We start from the raw sequence: 22,116 nt of genomic DNA on the forward strand, positions 1-22,116 counted from the left end.
CCATCAACAAAAAGACTAATTTAACTCCATGTTAGCAAGCTCTGTCAAACACTGTCACCGTTTTTAAAAAACCTGTTATTTGGAAATAATTTTAGACTTACAGATCAGTTGCAAAAATAGTACCAAGTTCCCATATGCCCCACTTTCCCCAGTGGCAACATCTTATTTGACCACAGTTTAAGTGACAAAACTAGGAAATTAGCTATTAACTAAACAACTTTATACAGTTTCACCAGTTTTTCCACTGATATCTTTTTTCTATTCCGGATCCACATTACATTTAGGTTTCCTCAGTCTTCAACCTTAAGACTTTACCTCAGTTTTTCCTTGTCTTTCACTACACTGATGTCATTAGTTACACTGATGTTAATTAAGTGCATCATAGAATGTTCTGCAATGTGGGTATGTCTTGCTTTCTCATAACTAGACAGAGGTTATACATATTTAAAGCTACCTCACTGCAGAGATAATGTGTCCTTCTCAAGTGTATCCTATATGATGGATATATACATGAGTGTATATGATGGTAATATGTTCTATTATAGGTGATTAACTCTGATCTTGATTAAGCTGGGGCATCCACCAGTCTTCTCAACTGTAAATTACTATTTTCCCATTTTAAACAATGAATGTTTTGAAAGAAACTCTCTGAGAGCATGCAAGTATCTATTCATCCTTAAATTCCTGACTACTAATTACAGCATTCATCCATGGATATTGCTTGCAGCATCTATTACTGTGATGCTCTAATGATGATTCATTCTTCTATACTGTTTGTTAACTGAAACTTTTCTACAAGGAAACCAATTATCAAGTAAAGATTTCACTCTTAAATACCAAGAGTATCAGAGACTTTACCTAACTGGTCGAAAGTAATGTAGGTAGAAAGTGAAGAACAATGTCTCAAAACTGTTACTCTAACAATCACATTCTTTCAGCTTTATTATACTGCCTTTATCCCACTAGAAAAAATAAGATATAAAATTTTACATGTCCCAAACAGTCTCTCTTGGCATCTCTGGCCCTAAATGAGAAAGATCTTTATTTTTTTAACCTTGAAAAACTATCTTCCTCCTTTTCATTAGCATATGTACTATTGTGTCTTTAATTTACTGAGCAAGGTTAGACAATAAAGAGAGACTACTACAGGATATATATTTTACTAGAAATAGCAGTGGAATTATTACTTCACCTGAGAAGGGAAATGGCCGCTGTATTTATGGGTCTATCAGATTCTACAAAATCTTGAAAAAGGGAATTCAAGGGAAATCATGTAACTGTTTGCTTTAGGTTAAAGAGAATCATAGCTAGGATGACTTCATATGGGAGGTGTAATATATTTACTGACATGTCATGTTTTATGTGTCTTTCCAAAAGATCTTTAGTGCTGAGAACAGGTCTAATATTTCTGTGTACACAATACATAGTATCTTACACAATAGAAAGTATTCAATCCTTAACTAAATACTGACACGGAAGCTTGTTCTCTTTGTCAGAAATTATGTCTCACCCATCTTCTCAACCAAAATGTAATTTTTAAAAATGAAATCTTGTAATTTGTACTTCTAACCAAAATGGAGTAGTAAGAACACCGCCTTCTCCTGCCTCACCTGAAACAAGTTTTAAAAAGGATAAAATCTATTAAGCAATGGTTGTCAAGACATAAAACACAAGGCAGTTCAAGACAATAACCCCCGAGAGAAGAGAAAGAATAAATGTGAGATCTACAAATAGCCTTGCTCATAGACTGGTGGAGTTTCCGGGCTATAGTGAAGGGAGAGGGAGCCCAGGTGGAACTCAGAAATGTCCACGAATTGACTAAGTGTAGCTGAGTCTAGGTAGACCAAGGCAGCTAGACAGAAGAGAGGTGCAAAGAAAAGGAGTTTTAAAGATTGGAACAAGGTGTCTTTAGAATCTTCCGCTAAGTACTGATCAACATATGTATGGAGCAAAGTACCAGAGGCTAGAAAAAGAGTGGAGACAACCTCCAGGGCTCACAAAGGACAGTTCCCACAACTCAAAATATTAAAATATAATTCACAGGACATTGTATAGAATACTCAGAACAGTACAGGCTCAGAAGTTATGAAAAATTAGTCCTAGACTAAAAGCTACTGGGATTCTGTGTAAAACACCTTAAAATTAAAAGACAAAAAAGGAGTCTCAAAGAGCCCAAACAGCTTCTAACTATAATTTGTCACCAAGAAAGCTCAAGAATATTAACAAAAATACAAATACATAGCACTGAAAAGGTAAAATTTCTAAGGACTGGCCTCCAAACAAAAATTACCAGGCAATGGGGCACCTGGTGGCTCATTCAGGTGAGTGTCCAACTTTGACTCAAGTCATGATCTTGCGGTTCATGAGTTCAAGCCCCTCATCAGGATCTCTGCTATCAGTGTGAAGCCTGCTTCAGATCCTCTGTCCACCTCTCTCTTTCTGCCCCTTCCCGACTTGCACTCTCTCAAAAATAGAATAAAACTTAAAAAAAAAAAAAACAAACACATAGAGGAAAGAAAAGAACTTAAAACACCAGTAAGCTGTGGGACAACATAAAGTGACCTACTATATGTATAATTGGAGTCCCCAAAGTAAAACAGGAAGAGACTATTTAAAGAAATAATGGATTAAAAATTCCCAAATTTGATAAAAACTCTATAAACACAAATTCAAGAGGATCAATAAATCTGAAATACATGAGTCATGAAGAAAATTATACCAAGATACAGCATAATCAAAATATGTAAAACCAGTGATAAAAAAATTAATACTGGGGCACCTGGGTGGCTCAGTCAGTTAAGTGTCCAACTCTTGATCACTGACAGCTTTGAGTCTACTTGAAATTTTCTCCCTTCCTCTCTCTCTGTTCCTCCCCGGCGTACGCTCGCTCTCTCTCTCAAAATGAATATTTTTTAAAAAATCTTAATATTAGCCAGAAAGAAAAGGTTACATTATGTAAAGAGGATTAAAGATTAAAGATAAAAGATAAGAATGACAAGGGGGCCTGAGTGGCTCTGTTGGTTAAACATCTGGTTCTTGATTTAGGCACAGGTCCTGATCTCACAGTTCATGGGTTCAAGCCATGCACTGGGCTCTATGCTGACAGTGTGGAGCCTGCTTATGATTCTTTCTCCCCCTCTCTCTGCCCTTCCACTGCTCGCACATGTGCTCTGTCTTAAAATAAACAAATGAATTTTTTTAAAAAAAGATATTTTTGGGGGGTCAGAAGTTATCTAAGCTGGAAGACAGTAGAGCAAAATCTTTAAAATATTAAAAATAAAACAAAGCAAAACCTGTCAATCTTGAATTCCATACCCAGCAAAAAAATCCATCAAAAATGAAGATTAAATAAAGATTTTACAGACATACAAAATGTAGAAGAATTCATCACCATCAGAAAGGCATCACAAAAATGTTTTTTAGGTAAGGTCTATCCTGATAGCTCTTTAACCTGTAGACCCACACTGTTGGAAATACGTCATAAAGTAAAAATGTAGTTTGTTATAAGCACAGAACTACTTGTTAGATATGTAGGAAAGAAGTACTTAACAGAGATACTATAAAAGATCTAACAGTTTTAAAATATGTTTTTTTAATGCTTATTCATTTTTGAGAGACAGGGACAAAGCACGAGAGGGAGAGGAGAAGAGAGAGAGACCGAGACAGTATCCGAAGCCGGCTCCAGGCTCTGAGCTGTCAGTACAGAGCCCAATGCGGGGCTTGAACCCACAAACCATGAGATCAGGACCTAAGCCAAAATTGGACGCTTAACTGACAGAACTACCCAGGTGCCCCAGTTAATTTTTTTTAATCTTAGGAATTGGTATATCTGAAAGATCTGTACTACTCTAGGGTGTGATAGTTTAGGAGCAAATACAATTTGAACTTATGCAGGTGTACAGGATGTTTGAAGTTGAGAACCAGAAATATCCATCTACTCTGACTCTAAAAGTGGCCCTAAAATAAACTGCTTGATGAAACTGGGTCCCAAAGATTACAGGTTGGAAATTGTTGTAGTATGTTATCAGTATATTCATATTCAAGTAGCGATCAAAGAAGCCCAACTAAAATAACTGTGGACTACACGACAATTGTGGGTTAAGCCGAAGTTCTTTTTAAAAGTGCTATCTTAAAGATTATAAACTTTGGAGGAACCAGGTGATAGGCTGTGGAAGGAATCACAACGTGTGAAATTCCTTACATAAAAATTCAATGACTTTAAATAATTTTGCCTAGGTTACACATAATTAAAAAAAAAGTTCTTCACGTAGAAGGAAAATGGCAGTATAAAAAGAAAGGTAAGGAAGGAAAAGGAAAGGGAAGTGAAGGAGGCAGGCAAAAAGGGAAGAAAAAATAGAAGTATAAGAAGAGAAAAAAGGAAGGGAAAAGATGGGATGGAAAGAAAAATGAAAGAATGGGAATGGGAAAACTATCAAAATTTTTGAATTATGGATGATGATAAAAGGTAGAAATAATGCTAGCCCCCTCAACATAACAGAAGCAAGAAATGTTTCCCTTAAGAAGTGAAATTTCAGTTGAGACCTAGAAAGTGATTAAGATACATGTTTCTAGTACTATAGTATATATAGTATCCAGAAAAACTAAAAATGCTCCACTCAATACCATCTAAAAATGGTCCATGAAGTACTGGTTCAGCCAGTCAACAAATATTTACTAAGCATAGGCTAGACATTATTCACAAATGCAGATACAGTGTGAACCAAGTTATCAGTGAAAACTACCACAGAGGTTACATCTTGATTTTTATTTATTTATTTTTTTTTTTTTAGCATTTATTCAGTTTTGAGAGACAGAGAATGAGTGGGGAAGGGGCAGAGAGAGAGGGAGACACAGAATCTGAAACAGGCTCTGAGCTGTCAGCACAGAGCCCAATGTGGGGCTCGAACCCACAAACTGTGAGATCATGACCTGAGCCGAAGTCGGATGCTTAACCGACTGAGCCACCCAGGCACCCCACATCTTTATTTTTAAATGAATGTTGAGGGTGGGAGGGAAATTCAGCACCCCAAAACAAAGTAAAAGCTAGAGTTGAGAGAAGACACAAAAGGGAATTTGCCTAAGGTAGAAAAGCTGTTAAAATACCTTCTTATAAAGCAAGTACCTTAAAAGGGTACACCATAATTTTAATAAGCTCTTAAGAGTTTATGATTTATTCAAGAAAGTACTTGAATGTCATGATTTTGAAGCTAAGCAGAAAGAGGTAAAAGAAAGCTCTTCCGAGAATCTATAGCCTCAATTCACACTACCTATATAGACTGCAACCTAAGGTAACATTTTATTTTTAACTGATCCTATATTGGTAGTCTCTTAGGCACTGGCAAAAGGAAATGCAAATCAAATCCCCTTGGGGGGGATGTCCTTCCACCCAGTACTCAACAAATTCCCACAGCTAAAGAAGCATGATATGGTAACAACACACTCACAAGGAAGCAAGGTACCAGAAGTGAAAACCAGCAGAAGCAAAAGACATTAAGAATGATCTGTAGATGGGGCACCTGGGTGGCTCATTCGGTTGAGCGTCCTACTTTGGCTCAGGTTATGATCTCGCAGTTAATGAGTTAAGGCCCCACATCTGGCTCTGTGCTGACAGCTCAGAGCCTGGAGCCTGCTTTTGGGTTCTGTCTCTGTCTCTCTCTACCCCTTCGCACGTGCGTGCGTGTCTGCCTCTCCCCCACTCATGCTGTGTCTCTCTCTTAGAAAGAAATAAACATTAAAAAAATTTTTTTAAATAAAAAAGAATGATCTATAGCAATTTCCAATTGTTGGATTTATCACACTAAACACAAGATGAACAAAATAATTAAAGAAATAAAAAATATGATGGAATCCAGATCTAAACAATAATGATAATACGTGACAATAATGGGTAAAGATGTGTGTAAAGATGATATAGACACAAAGATTAATAAATATGATTTAATGGAATGAAACAGCAATACAACCACCAATTGGTCAAATAACATTTTGTTCAAGTTCATAACAAATAAGTGGTATCATACTAACTACACTCTCTAGCTACAGTGAAATTGCACAAGAAATCAGCAATAGATAACTAAACAAGTCTCACAGGTTTGGAAAATTAAAAGTGACAAGTCTGTAGCAAGACTGACAAAGAGAAAGGGACATAGTCAACAACCTTAAATATGAAAAAGGGGGCTACAGAAAAACTCTTTATCCTGATAAAATATATCCACACACACAAAAATACTGCATCAAAAATCATATTGGTAACAACTTAAAGCTTTTAAGGAAAGAAATAAGAGAAAAGATTTCTATTAACACTTCCACAGTGCATGAGAAGTATCAGTGAGTTCAGAAACCAAGTTACAAATAATAAAAGAATCAAAACTTCAATTTCCAGATGATATGCTTATTTACATGAAAACTACTAAAGAACCTACAGATAAATTATAAGAGCAAAAAAGTTTAGGAACCATTAATTAATACAATAATTAATTTAAAACACTGAGTAGATGTCAGTATAATGGTAATGCCTATAATTTTAAACATACCATTCACCCATAAAAGCAATAGAAAACTATGTATGCATAAATCTGACTAAAAATTTGTAGGAAAGGGAACCGGGAATCCTAACACCATATACAAAAATCAATTTCAGAAGATTAAATTTAAATATGAAAGAGAAAATTTAAAAACCTGTTAAAAGATATGAGAGGGGCGCCTGGGTGGCTCAGCTGGGTTAAGTGGCTAACTCTTGGTTTCAGCTCAGGTAATGATCCCAGTTTGTGATCTCGGGCCATGCATCAGGCTCTGCGCTGACAGCACAGATCTTGCCTGGGATTGTCTCTTTCCCTCTTTCTGCCCCAACCCGTGTGTGTGTGTGTGTGTGTGTGTGTGTGTGTGTGTGTGNGGTAATGTCTTACACAACCTCCATAAATTCTTTAAAAACTTTGACGTCAAATGTATCAATACGAACACTGTTGAGGAGACTTAAAATTATTAAAAACACTCCTGCAAATATTCCTGAAAGGCCTTTTGTGAATTTAATTTTCCTGAATTTTGAGAATATTGCTTGGTTCAAAATATTCTTCTAACTTCATAAAGCTCTTTCTTCTGTTGTTTCATGTTATGTTTAAAAATACTGAATTGAGCATCAGACTCTTGATTTTGGTTCAGGTTATGATCACTGGATGGAGTTCCGCATTGGGCTCCGTGCTGAGCATGGAGCCTGCTTAGGATATGCGCATGCAGTGTCTTTCTTTCTCTTTCTCTCTTCCTCTCTCTCTCTCTCCCCCCTTCTCCCTCCCCCGCAACCCTCCCTCCAATCCGCCTCTGCCCCTCTCCCTTGCTCATGTGGGAGCACACACTCTTGCTCTCTCTCTCTTTCTCAAATAAATATTTATAAATGAATGAATGAATAGATAAATAATCAATCTGGCTTGTTTTCTGAGATCTTTCTGGCTCTGTCCTCCTCTCTCATTTTTATCTAGAGGGTTCTCTTTCCTCTGTCTCTGTTGTCTCTATCCTGCCCAATTTGTATTCCATTCCCAGGAACTTCTCAGGAGAATTCTCGGAAGGGAGCACTGGTAGGCCAATCTTGCGAGTTGAAAGAACAAGGCTGCTCAAGTTACATCAGGCTTCACTACAGGTCCTCTATACAGACCCAACATGTAGGTGGGCAAAATCTCTCCCAGTTTCAAACTGGATAATCACAATCACTTTCAGATTGGTTGTTCACCCCTCTGAGGTGCTTCTATCCTCAGGCCAGACACCCCAATGCTTCTTTCTACTTTCTTATACACTAAAACTGATACATGCAGGTTTTTTGGTTAGTTCTCATCTGCTTACATTTGGGAGGGTTCATGGGGATACCTCATCACCAAGTTTTGTTATAAATGTTTTCACGGGTTTGGGTTTTGCTACTTAGTTGTTCTATTTTTATGAGGGATTTCAGAAAGATTTTAAAAACTAAGCTGCCACCACAGGTGCAATCATCCCAGAGTCTAAGCAAGGCCTAAGAGTGTATTTTAAAAATTAACTTTGCTTACTTCTGTATTTTTCCCGATTCACAGAACTATCCGCACTAATATTTTAATTTTCTTAATGATGAATGACTTAATGATGAACACATACTATGTTTATGAAGGAAGCAAATTACTTAAAAGAAAATATTTTTTTCTGAAAAGAATACAATATTTCCCAATAGGAGTACTACAGTGAATATAGGGATGCTGCCAGATATTTTAAATGTTGGGGAAACACAGCAGTTATCTGTCAAGATGACATGCTAACTAGTGTTAAGTGGCTTAGACCTAATTACTTAACAGAGCTGTTCAGTTGCTTCTTTTGGCCTAGGGACATTTTGAAAAAATTACGAAGACACGAAGGATACCATGTATCTTGAAGCCTGCTTTCTGGAAAAAAAATCACTTCATGTGATGATTTCAGAAGATGAGGAAAAGAAGTATCAGAACATATAATGCAATCAAAGTAGGGCTAACATTGTTAGCATCCTGTAATTATTAGCTACCTGATGAGTACCTTGGGAATTCATTTAACTTTATGTTGTCGGCAGGGGGAAGGAAACAAAAATAAAAAATAAATGTCAAAATTTAGTAAGACAATATTCAGGTCATGGAGTCAACAGGACTTCTGTTGTTGATAATGTAATCATGACATAAGCTGAAGCATCACATTCAAAACTGTAATTATAAGAGCAAACCTCATCGTCTAACTACAAGTAAATTGAACTGTCAATCCATTTAGAGTTTTTTCTATCCCCTTGCTTCATCTCTGGCTACCAACAACAGGCTATAACCATTTGTTTCCAAGAGTTTCAAGAGAAAAGAAGAATAAACTGTGAACCAGCTCACTGGTTTCAGACATCGATTTTTAAACCTAAACCTTCCTCAGCTAACTCTTGTTTACCTTAACCCAATGCCAAACAGCAACAATGATGAAAACCTCCATCGTTCTGCTCTAGGCGTCAGGTCTACTCTGACAACTCTTGAATTGCTAAGTACCCATTAAAAAAAATTTTTTTTTGTTTACTTTATTAAGTGTTCTTTATATTCGTTATGCATTTTTAACATACTTTAAAATATTACAGATTCTAAGATGCTTTGATGTTGGTGCTGTTTTCAACCATTCTAGAAGTCTCTATGAATGGTTAAAGCTACTATGTTACAACTATGACTCTAAGATACTATGCTGTAAGATAAAATGTAACTCACAATAAAAGAAACAGTGTATCTCATTCCTTATTTACATTAGATTTTTATTACAGTACAAAAAATAAAAACGTAATTTGTATATAGTACTGTATAACTGTCTTACATACCAAAAGGGAACATAATCTACTGATGTATTAAAATGTGTTAAAATAAGAAGGCAACTTGTATTTTAAATGTTTTATATTATGCAGAAATACTTGCGTGAATAGGTAAGAATTATTTTTGCAATATCTGGGAAATTGTTCTGGGTGGGCTAGAAATACATTATCTTTTTTCCTATTTGAAGTAATGAAATATATGGGCAAAATCACCTCACAACACATAAAGAAAGATGCCCCTGTATATACTGAAACACACATGTAACAAAACTATAAAAATAAAAAGAATGAAATAGAAAATTCAAACTAGTGATTACTTTTGGGAAGGAGGCAGAGAAAGGGTGGCACTTGGAAACTTCTCTATTAAATATAATATGCAAGCTGCAGAAAAATGCTTATTTGTTAAAAATCAAAGACAACAAATCCTTTTGCACCTACACAGTCATGAGAAAAAATCTGAAAAAATATTATAAACAGATAAGGTAAACTTTCAGTCTATTTTATATTCCATTATTCTTCAAAGTTTTGCAATGTATCCCTATAACTTCAGTGATTTAAAATATAAAAAGGAAATAAGATATTTAATGACGGGGGAGGGAAGAGGAAATGAATACAATCATTGCCACAGTTCTGTGGGATGTTATATTCCACAAAGTTAATTCAGCAGTTTAGACTGTGAGGTATTCTTCAGGAACATATGGATTAGGATGCATTAGATTCAGTTTGTAGCTAACAATGGACGAAACAACATGACATGATCAAACACCTCATATTATAAAAAGTTCCATTCAGGGTAACATCTAAAAATCGTGAAAACATCAGTAGTTATGTTACCCAACACACTCTACAATTTCTTTCACTTATTTCCTTGTTTAATTTAATGTTATTGAAACATTCATTAAACAACTATTGTTTACCCAAAACCATAGTAGGTGCTGGCAGTACCAATGGGCATTTGAAATGTGGCTAATACAACTGAGACACTAAATTTTAATTTAAATGCATTTAAATCTAAATAGCCACTAATGGTTAGTGACTACAGTATTAGACCGCACAGGTGCTCAGGAAGAAAAGGACAAATAAACAGATAACTTGCAATCTACTATGGTCAACACTAAACTAGAAGTATAGGGGCACATGGGTGGATAAGTCGGTTAAGTGTCCGACTTCAGCTCAGGTCATGATTTTATGGTTCGTGAGTTCGAGCCCCGTCTGGGGCTCTGTGCTGACAGCTAGCTCAGAGCCTGGAACCTGCTTCAGATTCTGTGTCTCCTCTCTCTGACCTTCCCCTGCTCACACTGTCTCTCTCTCTCTCTACAGAAATAAATAAAACATTAAAAAAATATATTTTAAACTAGAAGTATATACGAAGGTTAAGCGAGCAAAGAAAAGGAATACTGAGCTCCTATCAGTGTACTTCTGGAAGTATGAATACCAAATTCTTGAGTCCTGTTGAAACAACGATGAGGCATTACATGAGTAGGAATTAAAACAAGAAAAGACTTAAAATTGTAACAGTGTATGGTAGAGAGATTAAAATCAGTTTTGTATTCCTAATTGAAAAAAATGCATACTAGGAAGTCAGAGGAGAGACAGTGGATTGAAAAAAATGCATACTAGGAAGTCAGAGGAGAGACAGTGGAAGGGTAAAAGCATGTTGGAGTCAGAATAAGGAAGTACTGTATAAAATATACGAGTTTAGTTTATTACTAAGAGAGGGAAAGCCAGTGATGAATTAAATTAGTAATTACCATGGTTGGATTTGTACATACTTATCAGTGAGGTAAATTAGTATAAATTAAAGGAAGATAAGTAAATACTAGCAAACAATTGGGGGTTACATTTCCCTGGGGGAAAAAAAACTTGACAATCCTTCCAAAAAAGAATGAAATATGAATTATTTAAATAAATTCTCACGTGAACTAAACTTCAGTCTAAGCAAATAAAATTCAACTACTTGATTCAAACTCCAAAAACTTAACTAGGTTTAAATTTTTAGAAAGAAATGAAACAAAGTAAATACCAGTATAAAAAGTCGGTACTTCCACCAACACCCATTTGAAAGTCACTGGTTCTTAGCACAAAGGTGAAGGAATACATTTTCTTAAACTAAATTCCTAAGGCTTTAATCAGGTCTATAAGGAAATGAGAATTGGAGAAATATTATCCTTTTTAAACTCTGAAATATTAGCCTACAATGATCAGGATGCCTAAATATCACTATAAAACATCAAGTGGCCTTCAAAAACAAAAGTCCTCAAAGATAAACTGAGTGCAAACACTAGTACAAAGAAATCCTACTTTATCCACACAAAAAAACAAAATTCCTCAAAACAGAATTTTTAAAAATTTAAATTGTTCCATGTCAGCATATATAAACTTTTAGTGCTATTCATACAAATACAAGTGATTTATTTGATATTCCTTTCAATTTCTCATATGCTTTTAATATTTTCAACATCACATCACAAAGGGAAATTAGAGGGGCGCCTGGGTGGCTTAGTCGGTTGGCTGTCTGACTTCAGCTCAGGTCATGATCTCGCAGTTCACAGGTTCCATGCCTGTATCAGTCTCTACGCTTCATGTGTAAAATACAATCTCATTTTATTACCTTCTTAAATGTAAATTTTGGAACTCTGTATTAAAATGATTCCATGAAGTAAATTAGCAATACTGTATAACCTTACAAAAGTCCTATCCTTACACTTTACCAACTTGATTATGAGCACTAAAAAGCCACATATCCTGGAATCACAATAATCTTAAAATGATTTAGCAGAATCTATCAAAAGATGCAACAGCTCAGGTAGTGTGACCAATTAAAATCTTGAGTCAAGGTAGTTGGAAGCGGCTGTGAGGCCAGAGGAGCAAGTAGGAAAATGAGGAAAAGGCCACACTGGTCAAGTCTATGAGAACTCTGAATAGAAAAGGTTACAGGGAGAACGGTTTCTACAGGGCCACAGCTATGGCTTACTAAAATCATAAGGATCTGGCAAGAAACTTCAGACATCAAGTGAAAGGAAGAATAATTGGACACTATTTTTATTCACAATTTTTCCTACTATTTACCTTTCCAATTTGAGGGAAGAAAAGATTCACTGGGCTAAAATAAATGATTAACAGGTAAATGGTCAGTGAATCAAAGCTGCTGCTATAATACTAAGTTGCCTTCAACAGCCTAGAGGGAATGAAACTGGCAGGTGGAAGGGTCTGAGCGAGGCTGAGTATGTACCCATGAAGAACACCGAAAGCTTATTCTTACTTGAGCTTTGAACTATTCTGTACTCTGAATCACTGCATAATTTGGTAATTTCACTATTAAACAAAGGAGGGTTTCTTCCAAAAAATTAAATTAAAAAAAAACAATTTTTTAATCACTATTTCATACCACTATCTTTAAAATTCATCTTCTTTTAAAACCTCAGAAAAAGGAATATTACACTTCAACCACCTTTTAGCATCCCTACATGCTACATAGGGAAAGGATATTATTAACCAGCTTAATAAATGACAAAACAAGAATCTAGCATTACAAGGACAGCAAGCTAATGACAAATTCAATAGAATTGGGTCTCCGAGCACCTTGGGACTTGCATTTCTATTTCTTTTCTATTCTAACGAATTTTGTCTACACATCTGTGATGGTAAATTAACTCTGAATATAGCCTGAGTTCAGGTTTACTCTTCCAGGAATTATATTATATATATATATATATAATAGTCAGCACTTTGTTTTATGGAACACTAGCTCTGAATCCAACCATGGAGTCATAAACTGTATACCAGATAATCTAAGTTTTGACATATCATAAAGTACCCAAAAAATATTTTGACATTAAAAAAATATACATTTATCATAAGCATGATTTAAATGTTCCCAACTATTTCCCTGGAGTATATCCAATTTTCTGGTTTCAGTTAAATATAACACATTAAACAGTTCAATGTAGCTATTATATGATCAACAGAGAAAAAGGAGGGAAAAAAACTGATCTTACCTGGTAGTTTCTTTTCTCAGATAATGTATGTCCATCAGTCCTCACCATAGAGTCGTGTCCTTTCCTCACAGTACTGGAGGCAATCAAATAGAACTGTCACTCAAGGGTCGTGTCACAGGAAGGACCGCCCACCAGTTCTCCCTCTAGAGTAGAATTATCCAAAAGCCGTCAAAATTACTAACATGTAAACATATGAACAGCAGCAAAAATATCCAATATGACACACAGAAAACAAAAACAAAAAGTACTATTTTAATACCATAACCCATCTTCTTCTTAACCATCTAGGGAGGACTAGACTGGCAGATACTTTGAAAAATTATCAAATATAAAAAACTCTTATACTCTCTCCAATTAAAATTGTCTAACAGACCTCACGTACAAGGAAGACACTTACAGTCAATAAAACAATGGACAAAAAAGTTTAGCCCTTAACTGATATATTTTTTTCTTTTAAATACTCTATTAGTCTGAGAAATATCCAATTAATTCAGATTCAGTCATGTAATTTCAAATCATTCTCCTCCTAAGGTTTATTTATCAGAGCTGTTATTCATTCAGTTTATGAGGTTTATTCCTATCCCGTAAGACTGGAATACATCATATACTCTCAGGATGATTAATAGATGCAAACTTAATCTTCTTTTTAAAATTTACTCCAAGGAAGAGTAGCAACACATGCCAACTTTCTAGATGCCTTTGTCCTTCAATCCTCCGATTTCATAAAGCTCTAATTTATTTATTTATTTTTTACATTGAAGCAGAAAAATAACAGAACTCATTTCCTAACCTGGACAGAGATACATAAATCCAAAATGATGAGGCACTAGGCACCTAAGGTACCAAAAAAGTAACTGAAGCTGAGGTGGTGCAAACTCAAAAATGTAAACTGTAAACTGAAATAGAAAGATCAAAAGTTGCAAAAATAATACCTATAAAGAATTTGTAAAAATATCTTTTCCAGACAAATGTCTCTCACCTGTTTTAGTAAAATGTTTACCCTAGAGAAATGGTACATATACCTACTGAACTAATATAATAATAGTTGCTAACCACTAGAAGTTCAAATTTAGAACAATTACTTAACATCACATGAAATTTGCTTTGGGAGAAGATTAATAAAAACCTCTAATTTAAATTCATAATAAGTAATGAATCAATTTTATTAAAACCAATCAAAACACACACACATACACACACACACACACACACACACACACCCTATGAATTACCTCTAAAAAAGCAATCAAATAAGGACAGAAAACATTTTCAAGAAAAATCACTAAAAATTAGTATTATTACATGAAAGAATCCACATAATGAAAGCCTACATTCCATCTCTGGTTTTACGTCTGATCACAAATCCAAAGTTAGTAGGTGCTATACTTAATGTGGACCACCTTCTATTGTATGTTTGGCTGAATTACTTTAAGATGTCTGATTCTAGGCCAAAAATATTAATTGTTCATTACCAATTTGTATGTACCAGTGATATTAAGTATGTCTCTCAAACATAACAAAAGAGAAAGATTTTTTTAAACCATAAGTATATTTTCTGCCATAAATGTAATCTTTAGCATCCAGGAAGAAATTAGGATATTCATAAAATAAAATTATCAAGTGAAATGATGTCCAAGAATAGTTAAGTGATGTACATTCAGCTCTAATTTAAATTTTCATTATTGTTACAAAATGAGAGCAAAACTATTTATGTATCCCCCCAAATTAATACTGTTTTAATGTGTTTTTGAATATTCATTTATTTTTGAGAGAGGGGAAGAAGGGAGAGGAAGAGAGAGGGGGAGAGAGAGGCAGAGAGAGGGAGAGAGAGGCAGAGAGAGAGGGAGGGAGCAAGTGGGAATGAGCAAGTGAGGAGCAGAGAGAGGGGGAGACAGAGGATCTGAAGCGGACTCTTGTGCTGAGAGCAGAGCCAGCTGCAGGGCTCAAACCACTAACTGTGAAATCATGACCTGAGCTGAAGCTGGACACTCAACTAACTGAGCCACCTAGGTGTCCCGAATGTTGGTGTTTTATAAAATTAATAATTTAAAACAGTACTTGCCATAACTATTAATCTACTCAAGGCAGCTCTGAATTCAATGGATAATAACGTAAAATTTCATTTTCTTCTTAAAGGGCAAGATTTTTCCCTTATTAAATTAGCTATGTTTAAATTAAAGCCCATACATTACCATCACATTATACTAGTTTCATCAAAAGATGTTATTAGCAATCTAAAATCAGTCAAGGCACCCTTCCGATCTGCCATCTGCGGCGGAAGCGCCGCCAAGATGCAGATTTTCGTGAAAACTCTTACGGGGAAGACCATCACTCTTGAGGTCGAACCCTTGGATACAATAGAAAATGTGAAGGCCAAGATTCAGGATAAGGAAGGAATCCCTCCTGATCAGCAGAGATTGATTTTTGCTGGCAAGAAACTAGAAGATGGGCGTACTTTGTCTGACTACAACATTCAAAAGGAGTCCACTCTTCATCTGGTGTTGAGACTTCATGGTGGTGCTAAAAAAAGGAAGAAGTCTTACACCACTCCCAAGAAGAATAAGCATAAGAGAAAGAAGGTTAAACTGGCAGTCCTGAAATACTATAAGGTGGATAAGAATGGCAAAATCAGTCGCCTTCGTCAGGAGCGCCCTTTGGATGAAAGTGGTGTTGGAGTTTTTATGGCTAGCCACTTTGACAGACATTATTGTGGCAAATGTTGTCTGACCTACTGCTTCAACAAACCCGAAGACAAGTAATTATATATGGGTCAATAAAAGACATGAACTAAAAAAAAAACAAAAAAACAAAACAAAAAAAATCAGTCAAGGCAATTTTCAATATAATGTATGTTAGCATAACCTAACTACATAAAAAAATAATTCGGACTTCATATGCTAAATAATACCTTAATTAAAGATAAAAGTTATTATTTAATGTGTTAACTTACCATTTAAAAGAAAAATATTAACTTGGGATGCTATGGATTTCAGTACAAAGGGAAAACTTATTTTTGTTCATTTCTTTTGTTTCTCCCTCTTGGGATAACTTGAAGCATTTCATGTCTAAGGTTTCAATCAACAGCCACTATCTGCTCTAAGCAATATATGAATCATCATCCCCTTTTGGTAAACAAAGGGAAAAAGGAATGAAGGCACTCTATTTTCTTCTGAGTAACCATGAAAAAGCAAACATTTGTCACCATTATCTTGTATTAAATAAAAGTATTCACTGATAGATTGTGTTACTCTTTGGGAATGAAAAGATGCATGATATATGAAAAACGATGGAAGTATATATGTAAGACAGAATATGTGAAAAGGAGCATGTATGAGAAAACTCTAGCTTCCTACATTTATACACTGGTTTTCCTACAGAGTGCTAAACATTCAAAAGTCAGAAAAGACAAATATTTACAAAACTACAGTGACATTTTCTATAGGGCAGAATGCTTTCCAAACTGAAAACACAGAGACTATACTTATTCTCCTATCTTAAATAACTAGAAAATTAGATAAAAATATATAAAACAATGATTTTCATCTCAGGACAGAGATCCTGATGTAACCTCAGGACAAAAATCGTCAAGAAAAAAACAACTGGGGGCGCCTGGGTGGCTCAGTTAGTTGGGCGTCCGACTTCGGCTCAGGTCATGATCTCATGGTTCGGTTCGTGGGTTCGAGCCTGAAACCTGTTTCAGATTCTGTGTCTCCCTCTCTCTGACCCTCCCCTGCTCATGCTGTCTCTCTCTCAGAAATAAATAAAACATTAAAAAAAAATTTAAAAACAAACAAACAAACAATTAAAGTAAGCCCTACTGAAGCCAGGTTTCAGTGAATTAAAAGAAAAGAATCCAAAGTTAGGGGAGACATCAAGCCAGCAACAATTTGTAGGGCAAATGAAGAGAAAGAATCTGCAGACAAAAGAAGCTTCAAAGATATGAAGACAGATCATTCTCAAGGTTTTAGCTGAGTAATTATCTGTGCACACATATGAAAAAACTACTCTAGAGATAAAGCTTCTGAAAAGTAATTAAACCAATCCCCAGAATTTATGTTCCCACCAACTACAGTAGGATGGCTTTAACATACTGGGTATTGAATAGAGTTCAGAAGGTAATGAATGCCTAAACAATGAAACCAAATAGGTCTTAGACTAAGGATGTTATGGACCAGCACTGACAAAGTGAAAACCAAGTCTCAAAAGGATGAAGCTACTCCTAACTGCCATAACTAAAACCCAGAACAAAACCCAACAATATTTAAAATAATACAACACACTCCAGTATGAAATAATATAAAATTAAATATTTGGCATCCAATAGAAAATTACCAGTCATGCAAAGAAGCAGGAAATACACCCCAAAGTAAAATATAGTAAGTAGAAAGATCCAGCAATGATATAGGTGATATACAATCATTAGACAAGGAGGTTAAAACAGGCATTGTAAACATATCCCCAAAATTCAAGAAGATAAAGAAAACTATGAATATGGTAACAGAAATGCAAGGGCATGGAAAAGACATAGGTTGGCAATACAGAGAAATTTATGGTGACAGAAAAATTCTGTATCTTGCTTGTGGTGGTGGTTATATATATATATATATACACATTTGATAAAATATTACAGAATGATAAAGACATAACAAAAAAAAGTGAGAGCTTGTGCCAATTTCTGGTTTTGATAATGTACTGTAGTTATGTTAGGATGACATCACTGGAGGAAGATGGGACTTCACTGGAGGAGTATATGGGACTTCTCTGTACTATTTTTATACCTTCTTATGAGTTTATAATTACTTGAAAGAGTTTTTAAAAGGCTCAAACTGGAGGCGCCTGGGTGGCTCAGTCCGTTAAGCCTTCAACTCTTGATTTTGGCTCAGGTCATGATTTCAGGACTATAGGATCCAGTCCCGCACTGGGGCTGGGTGTTGGGGCCTGCTTGAGATTCTGTCTCTCCTCCCTCTTCCCCTCCCTCCCTCTGCCCTCCCCCCCCCCACACACACTCATGCACACATTCAAAAAAAAGACTCTAACTGATCTTCTAGAAATAAAAATTCAACATCTGAAACATGCATTGGATAAGATTAACAGTAGTCTTTTCTAAACTTCAAAGAAAAGTTTAGTGAACTGAAGACACAGCTGTTAATTAAAAAAAAATAAAAAATTAAACACACTGAGAAAACGGACAAGAAAAAAAGAACTGTGAAACAGTATCAAGTGAGACAGTAAACTGTTGGACAATATCAAACAGCCTAACTTTAATGTAACTAGTGTCCCAGAAAGAGTGAAGGATAGAAAATGGTCAGATTTTTCCTAAATTTGATGAAAACTATATTCAAAGAGTCAATAACTCAACCACCAAGGATAACAGCAACAAAAACCTCATAATTTGAAAATCAAGTTGCTGGAAAACAGTGAAAAAGAAATCTTAAAGACAAAAGAGGGAAAATATACATAAACTGAAACAGAGAGGGGAAAAAACCAGGAATGACAGCAGACTTCTCATTTAGAAACAGTACAAAGCAGGTTCAACATTTTTAAACTACAGAAAGGGGAAAAAAGCCATCCACTAAGAATCCCAAATCCAGCTAAAATATCTTTCAAAAATGAAGACAAATACAGCCACTTTGGAAGAGTTCAACAGTTTCTTATAAAGGTAAACACAGACTTAATCATACAACCCAGCAACTGTGCCCCTGGGTATTTACCAAAGTGAACTAAAAACCTATGTTTATTTGAAAACCTGTTCCCAAATGTTTATACCAATGAAGATGTCCTTTCAAATAGATGAATGAGCAAAATGGTACATCTATACAATAGGTTTCCACTCAGCAATAAAAATGATCAAGCTATTATTCCGTGCAACGGAAATTTTAAATGTATTTTACTACGGGAAAGAATACAGATCAAAAAGGCTATATATTACATGTTTCTACTCATATCATATTCTGGAAAGGCAGTATTACAGGGAGGGAAAATAGATTAGTGGTTTCCAGGGGCCAGGGAAAGGGTGGAAGAAGTGACTGACTACCAAGGGGGACACAAGGAAACTTTTAAGGAAATGGAACTGTTCCATATAACACTGGAGTGGTGGATGGATATATGATGCTATTATGCATGTGCTAAAACCCACAGAACTTCACAACATACAGAGTGAACATGAACGGATGCAAATTTTAAAATTCAACCAGGAGGTTAGAAATACAAATGTGGAAAAAGACTAACAGTATTATAAACGTATGATACAACTGTAAGGAAAGGAGTATGAGAAATGTGCTGACCTAAGTAACTTTGGAAAATGATGTTTTGACTGCTAACTATAAAAGGGGAGAAAAACTCTACATAAATAATGAAACCTAGTTGTCACAATGATTCATCACAGAGCTATGGGTTAATAATTCTGAAACTGCTATGCATGTATACTGGAGATAAACAATAAGTAAAATAGATGGTGGTTGGCAGGAGTCAGATTTCTCAATATGAGAATAAACTATGTGGTACTGGATTAGAGTCAGAACCATCTTCTATTGTTATCAGTTTGGTCTCTATATAAAACACTTTAAATACTAATCATTCAGATTTTTACAAAATAGATCATTTCACCGATAATGAATGTATGTTATAGGTCAACTGAAAATAAATTAAAAGTCGATAAAATGCTAAGTGATTAATAGGTATGTCTAAATTATACTTTGAAAGAAGCCTGATATAAAAGTTTTATATCAAAAAATATTTAAAAGGTATTTTAACAATGTAATAAGCAAATTTCTAAAAGGCTCAAATTTTTATTTAATATTTGTAATTAAATAAGTTTATTTCTAATATCTCTTAATTTGCAATTAAACTAAATAAGTTTCTCTCTTTTTAACAAACTGGTAACAGAATCAAATGTCAGGAATCTAAAGTAAAATCTCTAGAAAATACTTTATGGGAGAGTGAAAATAGTTACTAGCTTTATTCTGAGTGTTATTAAATTTTGGATGTGACATCATCATATAAAAATATATATCCTGAAAGGACCAAGAACCAGAAAATCTGAATTCTTATACTAGCTTAATCAATTTCCCTCTGGTTTAAGCTTCCTAAGGAGTCTGGGAATTGTATCTAAAACATCTGTAATTTGGCAGTCATTACCAACTCAATTTTTAAACTACAATGTGAATTTGGTCAAGTTAAGACAGTTGAACCAGTTGGACAAGCTTTTTTTTTTTTTTTTTTTTAAAAAAAGAGGACATTACATTCCAGGTTGGCTATTAATTAGAACAGACTACCAGATAGCACCAATTTCACTGGAGCTCTATAAAAGCTGAAGTAAGTGCACTTAGCCATTATCTTTAAAATCTTAGGGTTACTCAAATTCCAGAACTGTGTCAAGCAACTTCTTCTAAACAGGTAGACTGTAGATACAAAACCTTAAGAACTTTTTTTCTTTAATGGTTATTTATTTTTGAGAGAGACAGACAGACAGACACACACAGCAGGAGCAGGAGCACGGAAGGGGCAGAGATAGAAGAGGACACAGAATCTGAAGCAGGCTCCAGGCTCTGAACTGTCAGCACAAAGCTCGACGTGCAGCTGGAACTCAGGAACCATGAGATCATGATCTAAGCCAAAATCAGATGCTTAACTGACTGAGCTGCCCAGGCGCCCCAAACCTATTTTCTGAACAATTTTGGTTCAATCACATGGATAAATGTTTCAAAAAGTCTGAGTTGATGACTTGTACATACAAAAAATGTGAGCAGATGAAACATATATAAGTAAAACTCAGCAATTTCAGTCTCACAGCAAATAGAATCTGGGAAAATTGCTGCATTAAAAATAGTGTTTCTGAATGTTTTAATAATACAAGTTTCATGGGCCTATAATTACCATGTAGAGTTAAAAGTTGCCTATGTTTACAAAGAAAAACAAAAATAAATCAGCACTATTCTCTTGAAATCAATTTATTCTATGGTTTTCATAATTTCAAGTTTTGTAACTTTAATTTGGTGTATCTTCTATTTTCTGCAGTGGTAACCTTCCAGATGCACTACTTCTAATATACCTGTGTAGTTCTCACACATATATGCCAAGGAGGATTCTTGTGTACATAGAATTTACTATGAGTAGAAAACCAATATATCTTTCTAAAACATCTAGCATCTCAACACAGAAATTTCCTACTTCCATGTCTTAAAAATCCCAAATAAAATGAAATAAAGACAGTTTGAATGAATTTATTAAATGACAAAAGTTCAATAATTTTTGAACCAGAGGCTTGGGAATTAAAATCTATTTAACTTATTTTAGGCTTAAAATGATATTAAAGACCAAACTTAGGAAAATCAGGGGCCTTGTAAGCTTCCCGCTGCTTGAAAACTTATGTAGATTTATACAAGTTGTTAGCAAGTTGTTAGCCTCCATGTGGTTCAATTTCTTCATAGACGATCAATTCAATCTAGCTCATGGCTATGATCAAATAAATTTATAAACCAGATTTATGATACATAAACTTGATTTAAGTAACTGTGTTGTTTGAATTAATTAATCAACCAAATATGCCAATGGCCAAATTATTAGTATTTATTTTCTGCTAGTTAAGAGCTAAAGAAAGTTTTAATATGAATAAATGTTTTAGAACCTTTAGGTAAAAATCCACAAAGGTTTCCAAGGACTGAAGTAGCTATTGCCAAAGCAGTGCCTCTAAAATAAGACCAAATCAGGGCACCTGGGGTGGCTCAGTCGGTCAGCTCAGGTCATGACCTTGTGTTCATAAGTTCGAGCCCTATGTCAGGTCTGTGCTGACAGCTCATTCAGATT

The 22,116-nt window shown here is 35.0% G+C and overlaps 1 protein-coding gene and 1 pseudogene across 5 annotated transcripts in view; one reads left to right on the top strand and one right to left on the bottom strand.

Moving 5' to 3' along the window:
* CNOT2 (CCR4-NOT transcription complex subunit 2) overlaps positions 1–22,116 on the bottom strand; it is a 130,115-nt gene that overhangs the window by 58,625 nt on the left and 49,374 nt on the right. For 3 of the 5 annotated variants that reach the window (XM_077775280.1, XM_077775283.1, XM_077775284.1), the window contains exon 2: positions 13,312–13,384. In XM_077775280.1, coding sequence (XP_077631406.1) covers positions 13,312–13,384 — 73 coding nt within the window. Of the gene's footprint in view, positions 1–13,311; positions 13,455–22,116 lie in introns of all 5 variants that reach the window. The other 2 variants (XM_077775281.1, XM_077775282.1) reach the window with 1 other exon arrangement.
* On the top strand, positions 15,582–16,104 carry LOC144240825 (ubiquitin-ribosomal protein eS31 fusion protein pseudogene; annotated as a pseudogene).

This window comes from Crocuta crocuta, unplaced genomic scaffold (assembly GCF_008692635.1).
Source record: "Crocuta crocuta isolate KB4526 unplaced genomic scaffold, BGI_CrCroc_1.0 scaffold97, whole genome shotgun sequence".
Taxonomy (NCBI): Eukaryota; Metazoa; Chordata; class Mammalia; order Carnivora; family Hyaenidae; genus Crocuta; species Crocuta crocuta.